Raw genomic sequence first — 18,586 nt, forward strand, 5'->3', positions numbered from 1 at the left:
CAAAAAATCTCAGACCTCATGCAAACTAAATGATAGACACTTTAAGTGAGTGACCCCATTAACGATTAACCCTTAACCCAAATACAAACTATCAAGACATTCCTTAAATTACAAATCTCCGTTTTATTAATAAAGTCTGAATGCAAATTGCGTCAGAAGCGTCAAAAAAAATTGGCAAGCACTTAATAGCTCATTAAATTACTCGCTCATAGGACTTTGAACTCACTTGATCCACAAAAATACCATAAAACATCCATGCAACCAGTCAAACTGATCAGAAATTCCTCATATACTCTCTAAACCATAAATCACATAAAGCATAAAATCAATAGAAGAAAATTGAAAAAAAAAAAAAATTCATTTGAGCACTCAATAAACAATCCATAACAGCATGAGTTTTACAGGCAGACGACTGTGTGTGAAAAATTGAGTGATCAGAGAGTGATTTTCATCGCATTCAAGACACATGAAGTTAAATGAAAATGAAAATGAGAATTAAAATTTATGGGCATCAAAACATTAAAGAATAAGGAACGAGAAAGAAAAAAAATGAGAATTTGTAAAGCCAAGCTAATCCTCTCTCTCGCATGGAATTCATTCTCCAAAAACAGTGATTCTAAAATAAACTGACAGCAGTCTTGTGACTGTGACTGGTAAATAATATGTACATCCACAGAAATAATTACTTAATTTAAAAACCAGATAGTAGTAATTTTGTAGATGTGAACAGGAATATGTAATTGAGGAAAGAAATTCACACAGTTTTATAAATATTTTTATAGATTACTTCATATTTTGCTCATATTTACGTCACGAATATTTTTCTGTGTAGCTTGAAATTCGAAGGGATTTAATGCATTTTTGATAAGTTTCTGCAGTCTATCTTTTGATTTGTAGTAGTTAAGAACTTGGGATTTTGTGATTTAAATTCATCGAAAATTCATAGAGTCAAGAAATTGAATAAATCAATGTCATTTGAGAATTTGTAAAATTACTTCAAGCGGACTGATAATGAATAGTCAAAAAACAATTTTTTTGGCCACCCAGAAGACTCAGTTTTAATTAAAAATTGGAAGTTCAAAAGGGCACCGTGCGACCTCTTTCAAAAAACATGAAGGCTCAATTTGTTTGAATTTTGATAATTAATCTACATAACTTGTTAGCAATTCCTTCAGATAAAGCAGTGGTGGGAAACCTATGTGTCACGACACACTAAATAGTAAACTTCGACAAAACTACACAAGGCATAAGGTTCATGACTTTTCCAAAATGTTTTAACGGTACACTAGTTTGCCGTGGCACACAGTTTGCCCACCACTGAAACAGAATATTACATGTAAAGGAAAACAACATCCAACTAGCCTTAACGACTAAGTAAATGAATAAAAAATTCTAACAAAACATCCCACTAGGGACCTCAAATTGCCATTCAACTACAGATGGCTGGAAATTAGTCTCAATGTCGTTAGGGATCATATATTATGAGTGTAATTAATTAAATTTTCTTCAATTGCTGCTCATTGGTGCTGCTTTTCATCTCATCTTTCATTTCAGATAACATAAAATAAATATTAATTGAAAATGGACAATTAAAAATAAGGCAATGAAATTAATGAAGTTATTTACGCTAATTTTAAAAGAAAGAGATCGCATAGTATGGTGGAGTGGCTAATTAATTGCAATATGTGTACACTAAAATACAAAGAGTCTTCATTGAATAATGAAAGAGTTTTTACTGCTCATGAAGTTATTGGCATTCGACACGCACAAAAAATATGTAATGAATGAGTGAATGAATGAATGCAATGTAATGTCTATTTACTTCTTCTTGTGCAACAACGATAATTGCATTTATTGCAATCGAGAATTTCACTTCATTTTGCGGTGCCGCGTATTTTCCTTGTGGTGAGTTATGTCAGATTTTATTCGCGGTTTGCAAGTTATGGCTTGTCAATGGGAGCAAAAACATACGATAAATTTTATCAGAATTTGATAAGAGTTTACAATTTACTATGTGATATTCTCAGAAATACGAGTGTAAAGTTGCAAAAAAATATCATAATTTAATTTCTTATCTGCTAAACCTTAGTTGTGACACAAATCTGACAATTAGTTATCATAATCCAAGCGGAACGTAAAGAAATCTTGACACAAATCTGACAATTTGTGAAAACTAGCTGATATTAGACGGAAATAATTAACACGCATATATGAAAGCTGTCAAAATAACCACATAGGAGCTAAACCGTTTACCAAACGTGTACACTATTATTGCAAATGCAATTCATTCATTCACTGAATCTTCAAATCGAAATGCGCGATCACTTTACTTCTGTTTATGGCTTCATTTAATTTCAATCAATTCAGAAAGGCGCACAATAAGAAATGTTATTTATTTATATTTCTCCTCAGTCAACTTGACTCGATCGTCTATCTGATAATTGAATCGAATGACAGTTGAATTCAAACAAACCTATTAAGACAAAATGTCACCACATAAATTCACAATTACTTTTAACTACAATTTGTTTAAATTTGTTTCTTTGATTTGTATTTATTTGCTTTTATCTTCTAACAACTTGAAGAAGTCGATTGTCGATTCGATCGTATTGTCATCCACGCTTCTTATTATTTACACTATTACGTATTATCACTCAGTCACTAAATGAGTCCAAAAGGCTGATTTTGTGTTATTTCATTAACTGATTTTTTTAATGTGTTTTTATTCTTCACCACTTCTTGAACTTCCGAGGTCACGCACGATCGGAAAAAAATTATTTCATGCTATCAGCCTAATTTGTCAAAAAAATGTGCGTCCCGCAAAATATGTGACCAAGCGTTTACCGCTATCAAATAAAACTGCTTCTACAGCTACGTTTCCGAATTACAATCTAAAAAAAATCGAATGAACTTTTTTTTTTGTTATGGTGTTGCCTTCCAAAACAAGTAGAGAATACGCGCGCGGCGCTCTATCTCATGCTTATTAGATAGTTTTATTTGATTGTGGTGGTAACTTTTGGTGAGCATGAGAATCTTGATAGTATGAATGAATGCTCATTCTCTCGTTGTCAAATATTGAATGTTAAAAATGAGGAGTTGAAGAGGGATGATTGGTGGGATGGGCTGAAATGTTTGTTTTGGGTTTGATTTCCTTAATTGGAATAACATTGCCAATTTAGAGGTGGCTTTAGAGTTAAATAAATTCAAACTTTCCCTTCAAACTTTCAATTTCTTTCCTAATGAACTACATCAGTCAGAAAAGATTCTAAGAATATGACCAGTTTTCAGCCCGATCCTCGACACATCTCACACGCACCTCTGATTGCACACGTGAAACAAAAACACAGTGATTTTACTTCACCCACATAATGCACACATACATCATTTTTTATCATAAAAAGAGTAAATAAAGATACATGCTGAGCGTATACGATGTGCTATAGCTGCTACACAGAACAAAAATTCAGTCGTGAATGAAGTGGAGAAAAAAAAGAGAGTGAGTGCATACATATGTTGATGAAACTGAGTGCGAGAAATGCTTTTTTTAATTTCTGTTACAATAGGGCCCTACATAGCTAAAATGTATGCACATATATTAGGAGTGTGTCTATTTTGATGGCATTACCGTTAGATAGATTTCAAATATATTTTTAGAGATTTTATTTTTTTTTTCGAGACAGCATTACGGCGTGATTTGTCATTTTCTTAACGTTGTTTCTATTCCTCTTCTTCTTCTTCTTATTCGTACTCAGATTATTGTTGTTGTTGTAACTTGACTAGAGGTTCTAAAGAATTTTTGTCTCTCTCATAACTCTTAAAATTATTCGAGATGTGAGTTATTTATTTCTGTAATGAGGTTAATCCTCTAGTTAAGGAATTTCAGGCATGTACATATGTTATAGAGAGTATTTAAAGAATTTATTTTGGGGAACACACCCTCTATCTAATTTTTATTTGTTGACTTTCTGTAATTTGAGTCTTTTTTTATAAAGACAATAAATTCTAGATAGAATTTTTTGGGGGAAATACTTATTGCCGCTATAATAATCGGCGATCCCACAAATTAGTGAATACAACCCCTTATTACTCTTGTAATCGTAAAGAAATACACGGGAAGTATTGTTTACTCTAGTGACATACATGCTTTATCTCTTTGCAAGTAAGTAATATATGTGACATTCTGGAGATTTATTTACTTTTTATACTTGCAGATTAGAGGTTGTTGGGTAGTAATTGAATAGTAAATGAACAACTTCACTGACTTTAATTCCGTACTTCTGATAAGGATTGTTATGGTGACAATAGAGCTCATGCCTGTTTCATTTCTATCATAAAAGGACATTCAATACTGCTCATAGCACTCATTCTTAATATGTGCTTGAATCCACTCCATCCACATCAATTTAATCAAAGTCTATAACCATAATCCATACTCATATCCGTAAGTATCATCTTCGCTATAATTTTTCACATAGTAACCTCTATTTCCAATGCTTTTAATATACCTCACTACCATTAAACGGTTATCTTATCAAGCCGAACGAATCTGTGAATTTGTTAGTTTCGAGAAAACTAGTTTTCCACATTCCGTTCACGAGCTTTTTTTTGCTGCTCTTTTTTTGCCGTTTTTCATTAAGTGTGTAAATATAATGCGAGTGTGCCTATATAATCTGATTGTATCAGATCGTTCTTTTGTGTGCTTGCGTACTTTTTTTGTTTTTATTTTATTTCCTCCTTTTTCAGCGGCACATAAGCGGTTTATTGAATTCACAATAAATTGCTCATTTATTTATATGTTAAACAATTTGTGTAACTTAATTGATGTCAATAAACTGTACGCTTTGATTCAATTTACTCATTACAAAATATGTAAATTAAGCTTTTTACAACTTCTTCGGCATGTAAAGCTTTCGACATGATTTATTGTACTGTGTTTGGTTTGTCGGATTTTGTGACGAAATTTTTCGACACACCCCTCATTCATATCAAGTGTAGTTTTGGTTGACTATGCTACCAACGCATTTGGCTTTGATTTTTATGAATATAGTTTAGTGGTTCTGTTCTGATTTGCAAATTTATTTTGTTTGCAATTTTTGGAATGAAGCTTAGATTAACCCAAAAATAGAGGACAGCTTTAATTTTGTAATTTGCATTGAATAGGTGAAATTGGGGATTTGGTGTCTGTCAAAATTTGAAGGCTTATTCTATGTCATACTCAGAAGTGATTTGAGAATTAAAGTCATTTTAAGCGAATTTTCTGTATACCCAAAACGATCATAGTAGCCATTGAGATTTTTCCCACAAAAGTCAACGAGCAGCAGCTCTATTATTGATAGTTAAATAAACGTCAAGCTCAATGACACAAAACAAAATGAATTTGTTCAAACATCTCTTTTCATCACACTCACCTTATCAGCACAATGTTGATGACAAGTGAAGTCACATAGAGAACATTTAAAGGTCTTCCTGAAGCTCAATACTTTATGACATTTTTGGCATATCTGTGAGTCCATAACATCAATTTCAATGTATTTGTGTGTTGATTTATTCTGTTGCATTTTATGCAATCGCTCCCAGTCATTTTGATCGCTTGACGACGACAGCACGAGATTGTGTGGCATCATTTGAAGTACTCGATCATTATGATATCGTGTGGAGCATCCAGGTGAATCGGGTGAGTCGATGAATGGGAGATTCTCATTACTTATACATAATATCAGATGCTTTGGTCGCAATACATTATCATCATCGTATTTTGCTGTACGTTTAATGCTATTATTATGATTATTGATATTCAGAAGATTCTTATTTTTATTTCCCGTCTCATCGACTTTCGTTTTCACATTTGGTAATGTATCATAGGAATCATATAAGTGGTCATTCAACTCATTTATTGACTTTTGGTCAAATTGACTGTCAAGTGATGATGAATCTATGTATGAGAAAGATAAATAAATAATAAAATGATTAGGCACATAATAAATGAATGAATAAGCGATGCCTACTGTGATTACACAATGAAGCTTTAATTGCACACAATGAGTACAATGAAATGGTTAATATTGCCTTATTCTTTACATTTTAAAATGAAAATTTTTTGTTAGCGTGTATTTTAATTATCAGAAAGGAAAGGTTGAGACACGAGCTACACTTTGCGCTTCTTGCTTTGACCTTTTACTAATTGTATAGCTGTCAAAATTACAAATTTATTGAAAAATATTTGAGAGAAAAATTATTTGTTGAATTATTACAAAAATTTGTTCAAGATGAAGTTTAAGTATACAGACAGGAAATGTTTTAAGTTATTTTCTGGATCTAGTAAACAATTCATGATGTAAATTGTTGAAAGCTTGACATTAGTTTAGAATTTGGAAAATTCTTTCTTTCCTTTGATCGTAAATTGAGATCTTTCTTATTGAAGCTACAAGATTCGTGATTAATTCCATTTTAGTTCAGGGTCAGCATATTCGAGTTTCAGGAACGAGATTGAAGTCAATTTTAACACTCGAGTTGCTAAAGAAAACAATCTTACAAAAAATGTAAGCTTTCAAGGCTAATAACGTTATGGTCAAGAATTTTCAATGACAGAAGAACTCACGATGAAAACAAAAAAATTACGGATAGGCTTTGAGTGATCACTGATCATTGCTAATTTAAATAAATTCAAGTTTTTGATTGCTTCTTAAAGCTACTGTATGAAATAATCATATTTATAGTCGATCATAAATGACGTCCTTATGAATTGTATGCTGATAGAAGTATCTGTACGTAAACCAGCAGTCATATAGGATCATAGGATTATATTTTGCGGATTATATCCTAAGACAATATCATTGCCAAACTAGATACAAGCAAGTATACACTTAAGAATCTACCCCAGAGAAATGAACAATCCCATATTCAGAACTTATATATTTTAGAATATTGTGACTAATCCTAAGATTTAGTCTACAAGATCAAATAACTTCAACAATGTTTTTTCCAAGAATTTTATAAATAATTTCTGCTGAAAGTTTGATTCATGCGTGAATTACGTGTGTTTCTGTTCAACAACAATCTAAGAAGGCAAAAAATTTCTTTTATGATCTTGTGAACCTTTACATTCTTAACGTCTCATGCTAAATAAGATTGTTTTTTGCACATGTGATAAATTGTAATTTATGATTCATAAGTGAAATCGGTAATAAAAAAATCAGATTGGTGTGAAATGAAATATTGCTGATATTTTACAACAGTTTATAAGAATGCGCTGCAAGCATTAGCACTTCACATAAGACCTTCCGAAATCTGTTCTCATTTTCTTTTGTTTTCTTTTCATAAAAAAAGAAGAATGAAACAAAATTGAAATAAAATTTCATCGCCGTATTAAAATTCTTCTAAATAGTTACATACTTATCAGTTTAACTCTTTCTCTCTTCCCATTCTGTCAGTTTATTCAATGATCTCTTTTCATATTTATGTTATTCTAAAGAATTTTCATTAAACACGCGACTGACATATCTCTATGAGCTCTAGTTTAGGCTATTCCTCGCTTTATATTTTCAACTAATTTAAGTCTTTTAACGCGTTCACAGAAATTAGTTTCAGCTGATTTTAATGCTTCCATTAACATTTTTAATGGTCAATAATAAAATTTCTTTCTATGCTTCTATCGTCAATGAAATTGGAAAGTTTGGAAAGGCTTCTGAATTGGATGTAATAAGCGAAGTTAATTTCTGGTAAAATTGGATATTTTTCATTAACATTTTTATATATTTTGGATCAAAACATATGACAGGTGTGTTTTTAATAAGCTTTTGCTACAACCCAGTTCCTAAATTCTTATTCGATGACTCTATAAAGTGCAGGAATTCGACAATAATCCAAAAATACTTTTTGAAGTGAGAAATTTTTATCTCAATTTTAAAATTTAAATTCTCAAAATTCGTTAATTTAGAAATTTAAGGTATCGAGTTTCAAAATCTATTCTTTTACAAAATGAAAGCTCAAATTCGAATTATTAGAAATCAAATATCAGAAACACTGCTGTGTTTCATGATTCACGATAGACGTAGATGACTGTGTAATTTCTAATAAAGAATAAATATTAACAATAATAATTGGAGATATGACGAAGATATCTGAGCTCTCATTGTGTTTTAAATTAGCATACAAATGCCTATTAACATTATAAATGCTTGATAGTGTCTTATAATCTGACATCCAATCTAGTCAGCAATCACACTCCACAGATGGACAACATGAATTCATAATTTTCATAATTTCACATAGAATCAGTTTTATACAAAAAAACAATCAAATTCCATTCGCTATGTAATTTAAAACAGATGTATTAAGCTTAAATGAGAGTGAGATGGAGATCCAATTAATGTAACAAGTAGTTCTAGACCTATTTGCTCTATGATCACAGAAAATTAGAAATAACATGCATGAACTCATATGGAAAATTCAATTAATTTTAGCAGTAATAGCACTAGTCGTATAGCATGAGAAAAAGCAGAACGAAAATTGTTATTTTTTTAGTTGGATTAAGAATGGTTTATTAATTTTCTCGTATTTTTCACTACTTACTGTTTGGTGTTTTTGGATTTTTTTCACATTGATCAAGCCTCAAATTATTGTAAAATTTTCGCTTCTTTTCCGGCTCGGAGTTTTCAGGTACAGTTTTTATATTCTCACTGTTGTTGTACTGTTTACAATATTGTGTGTGTATAGGTTGAAAGAATGAAATGTAAAAATTTTTTATTTATTTAAATTTATTCACAAGACAATACGTACAAAATGTTGAAGAAGAACAAAAGGAAGAGAAACAAGAACGGGTTATGATGTATGATGAATTTTTCTAACGAGTTTTTCGCTTTGTAATTCTGTGGATACAATTTTCATTTGGAAAATGAATGATTTGAGAGTCAGTTTCGCTGACTAAACTACATAAATCTTATTCTTGCCACTTTTTTGATTTGAAAGCAATAAATGATTCATTAAGAAAGGTTCTTAATCAAAGAATATTCAAAAAATACTTTTCGAAGTGAGAAATTCATTACTGAAATTTAAAATAGCAAATTTAAAATTTCAAAAGTCGTTATTTTATTCAATTATATTTCTTTTGATTTTTGCAAATCAGTCATTCGAATTAATCTTAGAATTAACTTGAACAAAGTGAACTGTAAATCACTATGGAATGCGCTGCATGAAAGCAAATTTAGTCTGTAGCGCCAACTCAAACTCAAATATTTAGTGCGGATTTACAAAAAAATTCATTATTCTAATTGTAATTTAATTCAAATTAGACAAGAATGATTCATTGAACTTCATAGAACAAAATAAAAAGTGAAGAAACCACAGCAATTTTTCTTCATCATCTTCAGTTTCTATGTTTGGTGCGAATACTTCTTTTGTAGAATAATTTAATTTTTTATTTGGAATTTCTGGATAATCTCATTTCTTCTTCCTCAACGGCGCAATAAAATCAAAAAACAACAAAGGTCATTTGCATCACGCATTAACTTACCTTTGATTTTTTGGACTTTTTCGAGGAACATAAGCAATTCCAAGGCATACTTGTGGTTTTAATTCTTCGAATACTTCACTTACTTCAATCGTTTATTTTTATTCGCTTTATTATTATTATTTTATTTTATTTAATTTTTTTTTTCTCTTTACACTTCTCCTTTTGTATTAACTTAGGTAGCCTCTGCTTGACTGTGAGTGATCTCCACTTACGTACTTACGTAATGGTCAACTTCTGAACGTGACTGAAATGAAAATAAGTTCACAACCTTCCTTGAGCACAATTGTGTATTTTTTTTTTTTTCAACTTCTTTTTTTTACATTCGATTAGATTTCTTTCGTGTAATAACAGCCATTTTATAAGAATAATAAAAAAATATTAACCGCATGATTGCGATCAAACAAAAGGGAAAATTCCTGTTCGAATGTTGAGCAGAATATATAGAGGAATGGAATGGAGAGATATGAATATTTCTCTAGAGGCGAGAGTGTGAATTTTTTACGCCTTAAATTAACTCTCTTAAGAAATTCATTCCATCCCTTTAATCCCCATTCAGTGCAATATAAATATTATTATACAGTCGATTGTTTAATGCATGAGAAACTTGAATAGAAGTTCTTCCAGCTATGCTTAACAAAGTGAAGAAATCATAGCGCATTTTCAATTGCACAATTGATTTATTGATTGTAATTTATGTATTATTGATAGACATATATGTATTTTTGGAGAAGCTATTATATGATAATTTTGGAAACTCCACCCAAAAAAAATTGAAAATTATTGAATTAATCCCACTTGAAATATCCAAAACTGCAGGAAACTTGATCCAAATACGATCAAATGCACTCATCGAAACATTTTTCACCTAGTTTTGTGTGTTAATGTTTTGACTATGGAATTTTGATTTAATTATGCTGCTGATTGTAGTGTCGGGACAGAGTTGAATCTGAGGTGTTTTAGCTAAACTAAGGGATCGAGTAAATGACACAAAAATCCAAGAGTACTCAACTTTACTAAATGTCAAGTGTTTGAACTCGTAGTATTCCAATATCGTCAAGCGTACACCTTCCTGAGGCATCCCGATATCTCTAAATATAGGTCGGGATAAGTACGTTTAAGGATACAATAAAAGCCTGATCAAGAACCTCATCTGAAGGGTGGCAGGCCTACAATCAAGCTAGGGATGACAAGGTTTACAACCGAAAATTTTTAAAATCAACTTGTCAATGATTAGTTTCTACTTAATAAAGTCACAAATCGTCAGATTCACACGAAAAAAGATATTTTAAGAAGCCTCAGCCAGAAAGATTTATCTTTGATAACCTACATGTATGTTTTCATCATCATAAATTTGTTTAACATTTCAATACACTGCCGACCCTCATAGGATCACACTCAAAAAACTAAATTCTTTTCAATAAATGTCACATTCGACAGTTATAGCCTCATATTCAACAACTCTACACGAATAAACATCTTTTTGTATTATGTATGCCAGGTGTACAATCTGCAGGTCTTATGATAAACAAAAAGTCGACGAACTTTTTTTTTCATCAATAAGAATATTTATAATAAGATAATTGGAGTAATAGACATCCAGACAAATTACATTCACAGATTCATTTCCCATTTAAAGAACAGAACCCATTAAAAATAAGATTGAATTTGAAAAGAAGAAGGAATTTAGCAATAGGCGGTTTATATAAACGATTGATAATGTTTACATGCATGTTAAACTATGCCGAAGCATAAAGAATATTATTCGATATCTAGTGCCTTATATTTACATTGTTTATATGAACATGCATAATGTAAATATTTCTCTCTCTTCGTTCTTATTTTCTGATGTTATTATGCATACAATATATAGATATATATTTTATGCTATTGAGAGCTGGAAGAGGAACAGAAGAAAAAATAAAGGGAAGAGAGATAGCATAGAACATCTGGAAAATACATCAAATTCTTAAAATTATTTCGTTAACTTTCTAAGCGCATGGCTATGGTCTTTGGAAATAGTTTAATGATACTCAGTTTGTCTTAATGATTTTATAGCTCTTGACTCGTTTAGATTTCGTCTGATTAAATTTCGCAATTCGACTGAGCAGTTTTTATTGACTTCTGCTATTTTAGTTTTGGATATATCTCACAGTCGAATTATTTCTTCTTGACTTCATTGTGAACTTATTAGGTGGATGAATGGAATCATATTTCATTTAGTCGAATAAAAACTATATGGCTATTGGAATGGATTATTGTTCTCATTTTGGTCAGTAAGATTACGATTAATGACAGCAGTTCTTTAGAATTCTTATGGGAAATGACTCAGACTTACTGTCAATTTAGAAATTGTTGGATTCTTTTAAAACAAACAAACTATAAATTTTGCTACTGATGTGGTTCTGTTGACGTGACATATGTTCAAGCATGTTTGACAATTAAATTTGGATAATTTATGTCGTGCAAAATTTGAGGGTAGAAGCAACAATGTATCCTTTTTAAAAAGTGGCTATTAAATTTCAGTCAGATGTTTTCTGTAAAATTTACAGGAGGCTATATGGTGTATGTCAAGGGATGATTTAGTAAAGGTTGTTGTATAATGAAGATTTATGGGATTTTTGGAATATAGACTAAATGCACACGTTTGAAGCACCTAAGCTTAGCGAACCATAACTTGAGAATCTACTCCGCATAGCACTCAAATTCGTATCAAGCCAATATCAACAGTATGAGCGGCTTCAATACAGCCTAGCAATTTTTAAAGTCAAAATGTGATTTATAGATCCTAATGGTCATGTCATGACCAGAAAAACAATTTACATTTGATAACAAAAAAAATCCAGGATGTTAAGAGGTTATCAGGTGTCAAAGCAAAACACTAAATATTCTTAATGACGATTATTACTTAGAACTCATTGGCTTATCACTATAAATGTTCTCACATTTAATAGTCAAAACTACTTAGTTGTAGTTCATGCATATGACAATATCTAATATGAGTCACAATTCCTAATCTTAAAGCAGCTACTAGAAACTGTATAAAATTTACTTAATGACCACAACACTCAGTAACTGACCCATTGAAAATTATTTTCAAGCTCCCAACATTAAAATGACCGAAAAAAATTTCATTTAAGCTTCCGTTGCTTCATCGTTTCTCCACTATTTACTTAATTTCACAACCATTAGACACACCGAAAATGCGTTTCAAAGCAATTCAAAAATTTTTGATGACCTTTCAACTTATTTCCCATCACTAAAAATTTACAACAATGATAGTCGCTTTTACTGTATAAACTGATGGGTAGCACACCTTTATTATTCGATTAAATGTGAATAATTGTCAGCGGTAGCATGTATCATGATTGACTGCAAATGACTCTGTTCTTTTTATTTTCATTCCGGTCATCTTCCATTTGACATTTCCACCCTCGTTTCGTTTGTTATTGTTATTTTTATATGACTCTATTTATAGAGTCACAACCCGGAATGAAAGACACACAATGTGTGCCTTTTTATTTGAGTCATTCAGGGTGGCTTGTTATTTCTGTTCCGGACTATCAGTAACAAAATAACAAATAAGAGTAAATATTTGAAACTAATTGTATTCTGCACTGTGTGCTCATTCATATCTTTTCTTTTCTTTCTCTTGTCCCCCTCCTCCTTAGAACTATGAATAAGTGAGCATATAAAATAAATTTTAGAAATTGAGGTGATGGTTTGTCGGTTTGTCAGCTGTGGTTTGAGAAATTTGTTTTGATTTTTTTTGTCGGTTGTTCTTAGTAGATGACTAGATGTGTAAGATACTATCTGAATATAGATTGAGTCTGTAGATGAGTAGTAATTGCTGTGGTACATTTGTATGTGGTTTAGCCAGTTCAAGATTGTATGTAAACTGCATCACGGCAATGACTTGGAATTGTAATTTGGTATAAAGCCAAATTCTACTTGAATCTAGCACTACGACTCAGATAAGTCGACATTACTATATGAAATCATCAATCTACTTCAAGCTCTGATAGAGAAGAAATGCAAAGTCGTAAAAATTCCAAAAAATCTCTGAACCTTCAAAAAATTCATTTGCCAAGGTTCTACAGAAATAATAATAAACTCAGACTGACATTTAAATAAATGTTCCTGATATGATCCCAACACATTTGGTTCTACTTTGATAAAAACTTAATTACTTTTTATCAAAACACATGTTATATTATAACAACAAAATAATTTCGCCACGTTTAATGATAAAATGGATACGGTATCTAAGTATCTATTTTCAAGGACATTCAGTGATACTTTATAAATTTTTTAGACCCAATCCTTACCAATTTGCACTTAAAATAGACATCAAAAAGTTTTATGTCGTGTGCCGCAGCTCAATTAAAAAAAATCCAACAATCATTAATCGCTTAAGTCTGAGCAAATTTTTAATGACCAGCAATAAAATTTGTTGATACACGAAATGCGCTTCCGCAATTTCGCCCACAAGTCAATAACTTTCCTACTAATTTCTTTTCTATTTCATATTGAAAAGAATGGTTTTTTTGAGAACATTTAAGCCATTTATGAAAATCTATAGAACTATTCATTGAGCACATACTATTAATTTCAATAGCTCGCAGATGGCTCATTTAGTTGAATATATGTGTGTAGATACAATATTATAAGTCAGTCGTCGTCATCGTCGTAGTACATTTGGAAACATTAATCATTAATTACAATCGTAGAAAATATTACGATTCTTATAAGAGTCGTAATATTTTTTCTTTTTTGTTCTTATATGCCTCAGGGATGGAGCTAGGGGGTAGCAAAGAGAAGTTAGAAGTTAAATCCGAATTTGGCACGTATTCATTCATTGTGTTTTTAATGACACTGAGTTTTGAACAAAAAGCTAGATATTTATGTAAATATACGCAAAATAACTTGTAAAGGGGAATTGGGGAAACTAAAGTCTAACTTAGAAGCTGAACAAATGTGAACTGTATACTTTCTAATAGGATTTATTAATGTCGGTAAATACACCGATGGCTATCGAGCTATTTGCCGGGATACTGTAAAAGCCTATCCACATACCTTGTCTGAAGTATGGCAGCCACACAGCTAGGCTAGGTATGGAAAGTCATACAACAGCCTACAAAAGCACCTCAGATTCAATTTGCAACATACTAAAATCATCACTAAATCAAAACTATAACTCTAGCACACTCAACAGGTCAAAGACCAAAATTACACTGTATGTAGTCTTAGATATCGCCCACTAACTAAAACTCCTAACTACGTCACTATACACGCAATAATAAAGCACTTAGAATATGAATGAAATTCACTTGAAACAAAAAAAAAAATTGATGAACGACGACGACGTCGAAGAGGATGAGAAAATAAGAAATCTCTACAAATTAAAGATGAAGATCATCATGATCATCTTGAACGAAATTGATGATGAAATAAAGAAAAATTCTTTTTCGAGTGTAGAACTTTGATCCAGTTTTATAAGTTACACAAAAACACAACATAAGAGATTCGTGATTGTAAGCAGAAAAGAGCATAAGATATATGCATGTTGTTAGTTTTTTTTCCTCGTCGTCTTGTATTTTTTTTCTATGCTGTATGCTATTCCACCCACAGCAACTATGTGCGTAGTTATGCACAATTTCTCTTTTATAACAAAAATTATCATATGCATGAGACAAAGTCTTTCTTATTCTTATAATTTAGGTGTTTTTTACACGATCGACTGTTACTGATCAACTTACAATTCTTGTTTTATAACACTGAGCATTATTAATAAAAAAAATTTAATTAAATAAAAATCTTTGGCACTTAAAACAAAATTAAATAATAAATAAAAAAATGTTTTAATTTTAAACTATAAAAGTTACACCAAAATAAATAGGAAAATGGAGTAATGCATCTTGTTCGGCTGTATGATGTTTGTAAACTGATCAACTTTTTTTTAATATCTTGTAACATAACAAAAAATTATTGAGAGAGGAAGAGAGTGTCGCCAGAATAATATTCTACTCTCTCGTCTATTTTGTTTTGGTTTCTTTTGCGTCTCTTTTTGAGTTTGGTGATTTTAACCTAGATGGTTTGGTGGAGATTGTTACTGGATTTTGTAGATAATTATAAGAATTTTATTCAAATTTTGAAGTGAATTCTTTAAAGATTTCAAAATTAATTTTCAACTTTCATGGATGCTTACAATTTTGATTAATATTGATGCATCCAGCATCTTTTTTGAAGACAAAGAAATTCATTTTATAAAGCATGACACATCATTTTGATTGATATTACAAATAGTCTTATCAATTCACAGCTGTTTTTGTTTAATTACAATATTGCATTCTTAAGTTCAACTGTAAATATTATTCAATATTCACTACATCCAGAGAACACCAACGAACATTTTCGCATCTTTTTGTCATAGTCTCTCTCTAAATATAACGTTCAAAAAATTGTTTATGTTGTTTCCTTCAGTAACAAATTTTGGAATATTGAATAATTAAATTTAATAGGGCAAGATGCATTGGAAATTCAAAAGAAGTTTGAAAACATTTACAAGAAACCATGATTGATGAGAGTTAATTTAAAGCTACTGAAGATAGCAACATCAATAGAGAAATGGAGCCTGAGAATAAATTCCAACTATTATAATGAATCTGCACAAACCTTTCTTGAGGAAGTAAGTTCAAATTAAATTTGTTCATGATTATTCATCAAATTCCTCACTAAATTAATTTATACATCTGTAAACATCACATTCCATTCATTTCACATGTCAATCACTTTTCTAGAATTTTATTACTTTTTATTTTACAGTTTCAGATACTGTACGAATTCGACCATTAAATGATGTCATGTCTGAATCAAGAAATATATGAGACACAATAAAGGATCACAGCATACATTTCCTCAACCAAGACTACAATATAGTTCATTCACAGTTCCTTCACTCAAGTTCATCCACTTTCATCAAAATGTAAAAATGATAATCTTTTCACACAGAAAATAGCACCGAGCTCAGATCGAGTAATTTTTATGACTGAATCTGTAATTAAATAGTTTTATCAGTAGCATTTTAACGATCGTTATCATCGTCGGATTTCGTTACAGGTCTAGAATGTTTGACAAATAATCATAACAAAACTCACAAAAATCCGAGTTGCTCACAAACAGCATGCCGACTTTATATTAATGAATACATGCATAGAGGAATACTTGAACAATGTTGGGATAGAATTTGGCATGTAAATGAATGTGTATGAAATTTTGAAGGATTGAGAATAAATGCTATGAAACTGTTGAGATCTGCTAATTTTCTGAGCTGCTATGAACCTGCAAAGACTTGAATTTCTCCGAGTATGAGCTCATAACATGAGTTTAATTATAGGCTCTTAACTAGTTGTTTAAAATATTTAAATTCAACGGTCAAATTTAAAGCCTAACTAAAAATGTCCTCGTTGTACGTTTTACTTCAGGCAGGGTCCATCTCGATAACGCAAGCGAGTTTGTTGCGCACAAAATACACATAATAATGATACTATATCTATCGTTGAAATAACTTTTTATCCTTTTGAAATATTTTATAGAAAGTCTATTGAGTCAAGACACTAAATGCTAGTGAGAAGCTTCCAGTGGATAATTTTCAATAGAAACAGCTAATGCTACTCAAATATATTTTATTGGATAATTTTTATCCTCATTTTTCTCTCTCTCAAATTTTATCCTTATAGCAAGTTCTAAATATTTCATTTCATTTCGAAATTCTCTTTATTTCCAATTCCTTCGAAACTCAAATTTTCCCTCTCTCATTTCCATTTGTGGAGAGAGCATCGTGCGATTTAATTTCTCGTTCATCTTCATTCAAAGAAGAAAATTCGCTGCATGATATTATGAATGAAAAAATACAAACTTCCAGGATTATTGAAAAGATAATTTGCTCTTAAATTTGTATCTTCTGCATGCGAGATTTCACGTTTCTTAGATACTATCTAGTAAAAAATTTGGCATTCTTGAGGATTTGTTGTTCAGGATTTATGACGTTTAATGGCATTCTACAGATGATTGTCATGTTACTAGGAATTAATCCAGTCAAGCATGAGATGCATAAGCTTGTAAATCCGTCATATGATGTTTCGAATTTTTTGAGATTCTCAGCTATCGATTGATGTTGATTAATAATTAAAATATCCAAATTTTAACATTAAATGCCTCTGATTTCATAGAATCGAATCAACATCCAAAAGGATTATTATGTGTATGCTGTAAAGTCAATATAAATATTTCAGGAATAATAAGCGAGATCAAATTTGTATATATAAATTTTTCAAACAATCCAATTTATAGGAATTAAATACCCAAAATAACAAAGCTCTGAAAGTATGCCTGCAGCAAGGCTTTTATAGTTTACAAAAATTTATAACAATTCATTGAAAATAAAAAAAGATGGAAAAATGGTAATGGCACTGTGCAAAAAAACATCAAAGGAGATTAAAAACCCACACACATGCTGTTGCTCAGTGTTTTGATGCCATATCAAATTGCATGAGAATTACAAAATTTGTAGCAGCTGAAGAAATATTCTGTAAAATGTGAGATATAATTGTGTAAAAAAATGGATGAAAATTAATTACCACTAGTTGCATGTCCCTAAATGCAACTTATATATTTTTATGCAGCAATGAGATACAAAATAAATGAAATATTTACCGCAAAAACCAGTTTCCAATCGAAATCGAAAAGTCCACATGTGAATTTGGGTGGACGCTTTTTGACGAGTGTGGTAAATGTAACCAACATCAATGTTTTGTTCATATCCTTGCTCTGCTTCATCATTTCATTTGCTAATTTTAAAGTTGTACTGGCCTGATATTAATAGAAAATTTGATCATAGTTGTGGAAAAATTTAGTTAAGCATGAAGCACATGAAAGGGAAGTTTTTTTGAGAAGGAGAAGATATTCTGGCAGTAAGGTCACATTTGGGATTGCTATTGATGGACTAGAGCGTATTTTGCTTAAGTTTGTTGGAAACTTAGTTTCAGAAGGGATCAGACTGTGGTTGATTTTAATTGA

At 30.9% G+C, this 18,586-nt stretch overlaps 1 protein-coding gene and 1 long non-coding RNA gene across 5 annotated transcripts in view; one reads left to right on the forward strand and one right to left on the reverse strand.

Moving 5' to 3' along the window:
- by (focal adhesion protein tensin) overlaps positions 1 to 9,660 on the reverse strand; it is a 32,162-nt gene extending 22,502 nt beyond the window's left edge. For 2 of the 4 annotated variants that reach the window (XM_070634316.1, XM_070634315.1), the window contains exons 1-3: positions 9,512 to 9,660; positions 8,572 to 8,689; positions 5,409 to 5,932 (exon numbers count right to left, since the gene is read on the reverse strand). In XM_070634316.1, the coding sequence (XP_070490417.1) occupies positions 5,409 to 5,932; positions 8,572 to 8,689; positions 9,512 to 9,559 (690 nt within the window). In that variant the 5' untranslated portion in view covers positions 9,560 to 9,660. The remainder of the gene's footprint in view (positions 1 to 5,408; positions 5,933 to 8,571; positions 8,690 to 9,511) is intronic. The other 2 variants (XM_070634318.1, XM_070634317.1) reach the window with 2 other exon arrangements.
- On the forward strand, positions 3,785 to 10,434 carry LOC139086042 (uncharacterized). The gene is made up of 3 exons (XR_011543971.1): positions 3,785 to 4,159; positions 4,212 to 4,441; positions 9,688 to 10,434. It is a non-coding gene; the product is annotated as an uncharacterized lncRNA (long non-coding RNA).
- Positions 10,435 to 18,586: the final 8,152 nt, after the last annotated feature.

Source organism: Chironomus tepperi, unplaced genomic scaffold, assembly GCF_022539635.2.
Source record: "Chironomus tepperi strain 1889 unplaced genomic scaffold, CSIRO-AGI_Ctep_v1 contig_85, whole genome shotgun sequence".
NCBI classification, from domain to species: Eukaryota; Metazoa; Arthropoda; class Insecta; order Diptera; family Chironomidae; genus Chironomus; species Chironomus tepperi.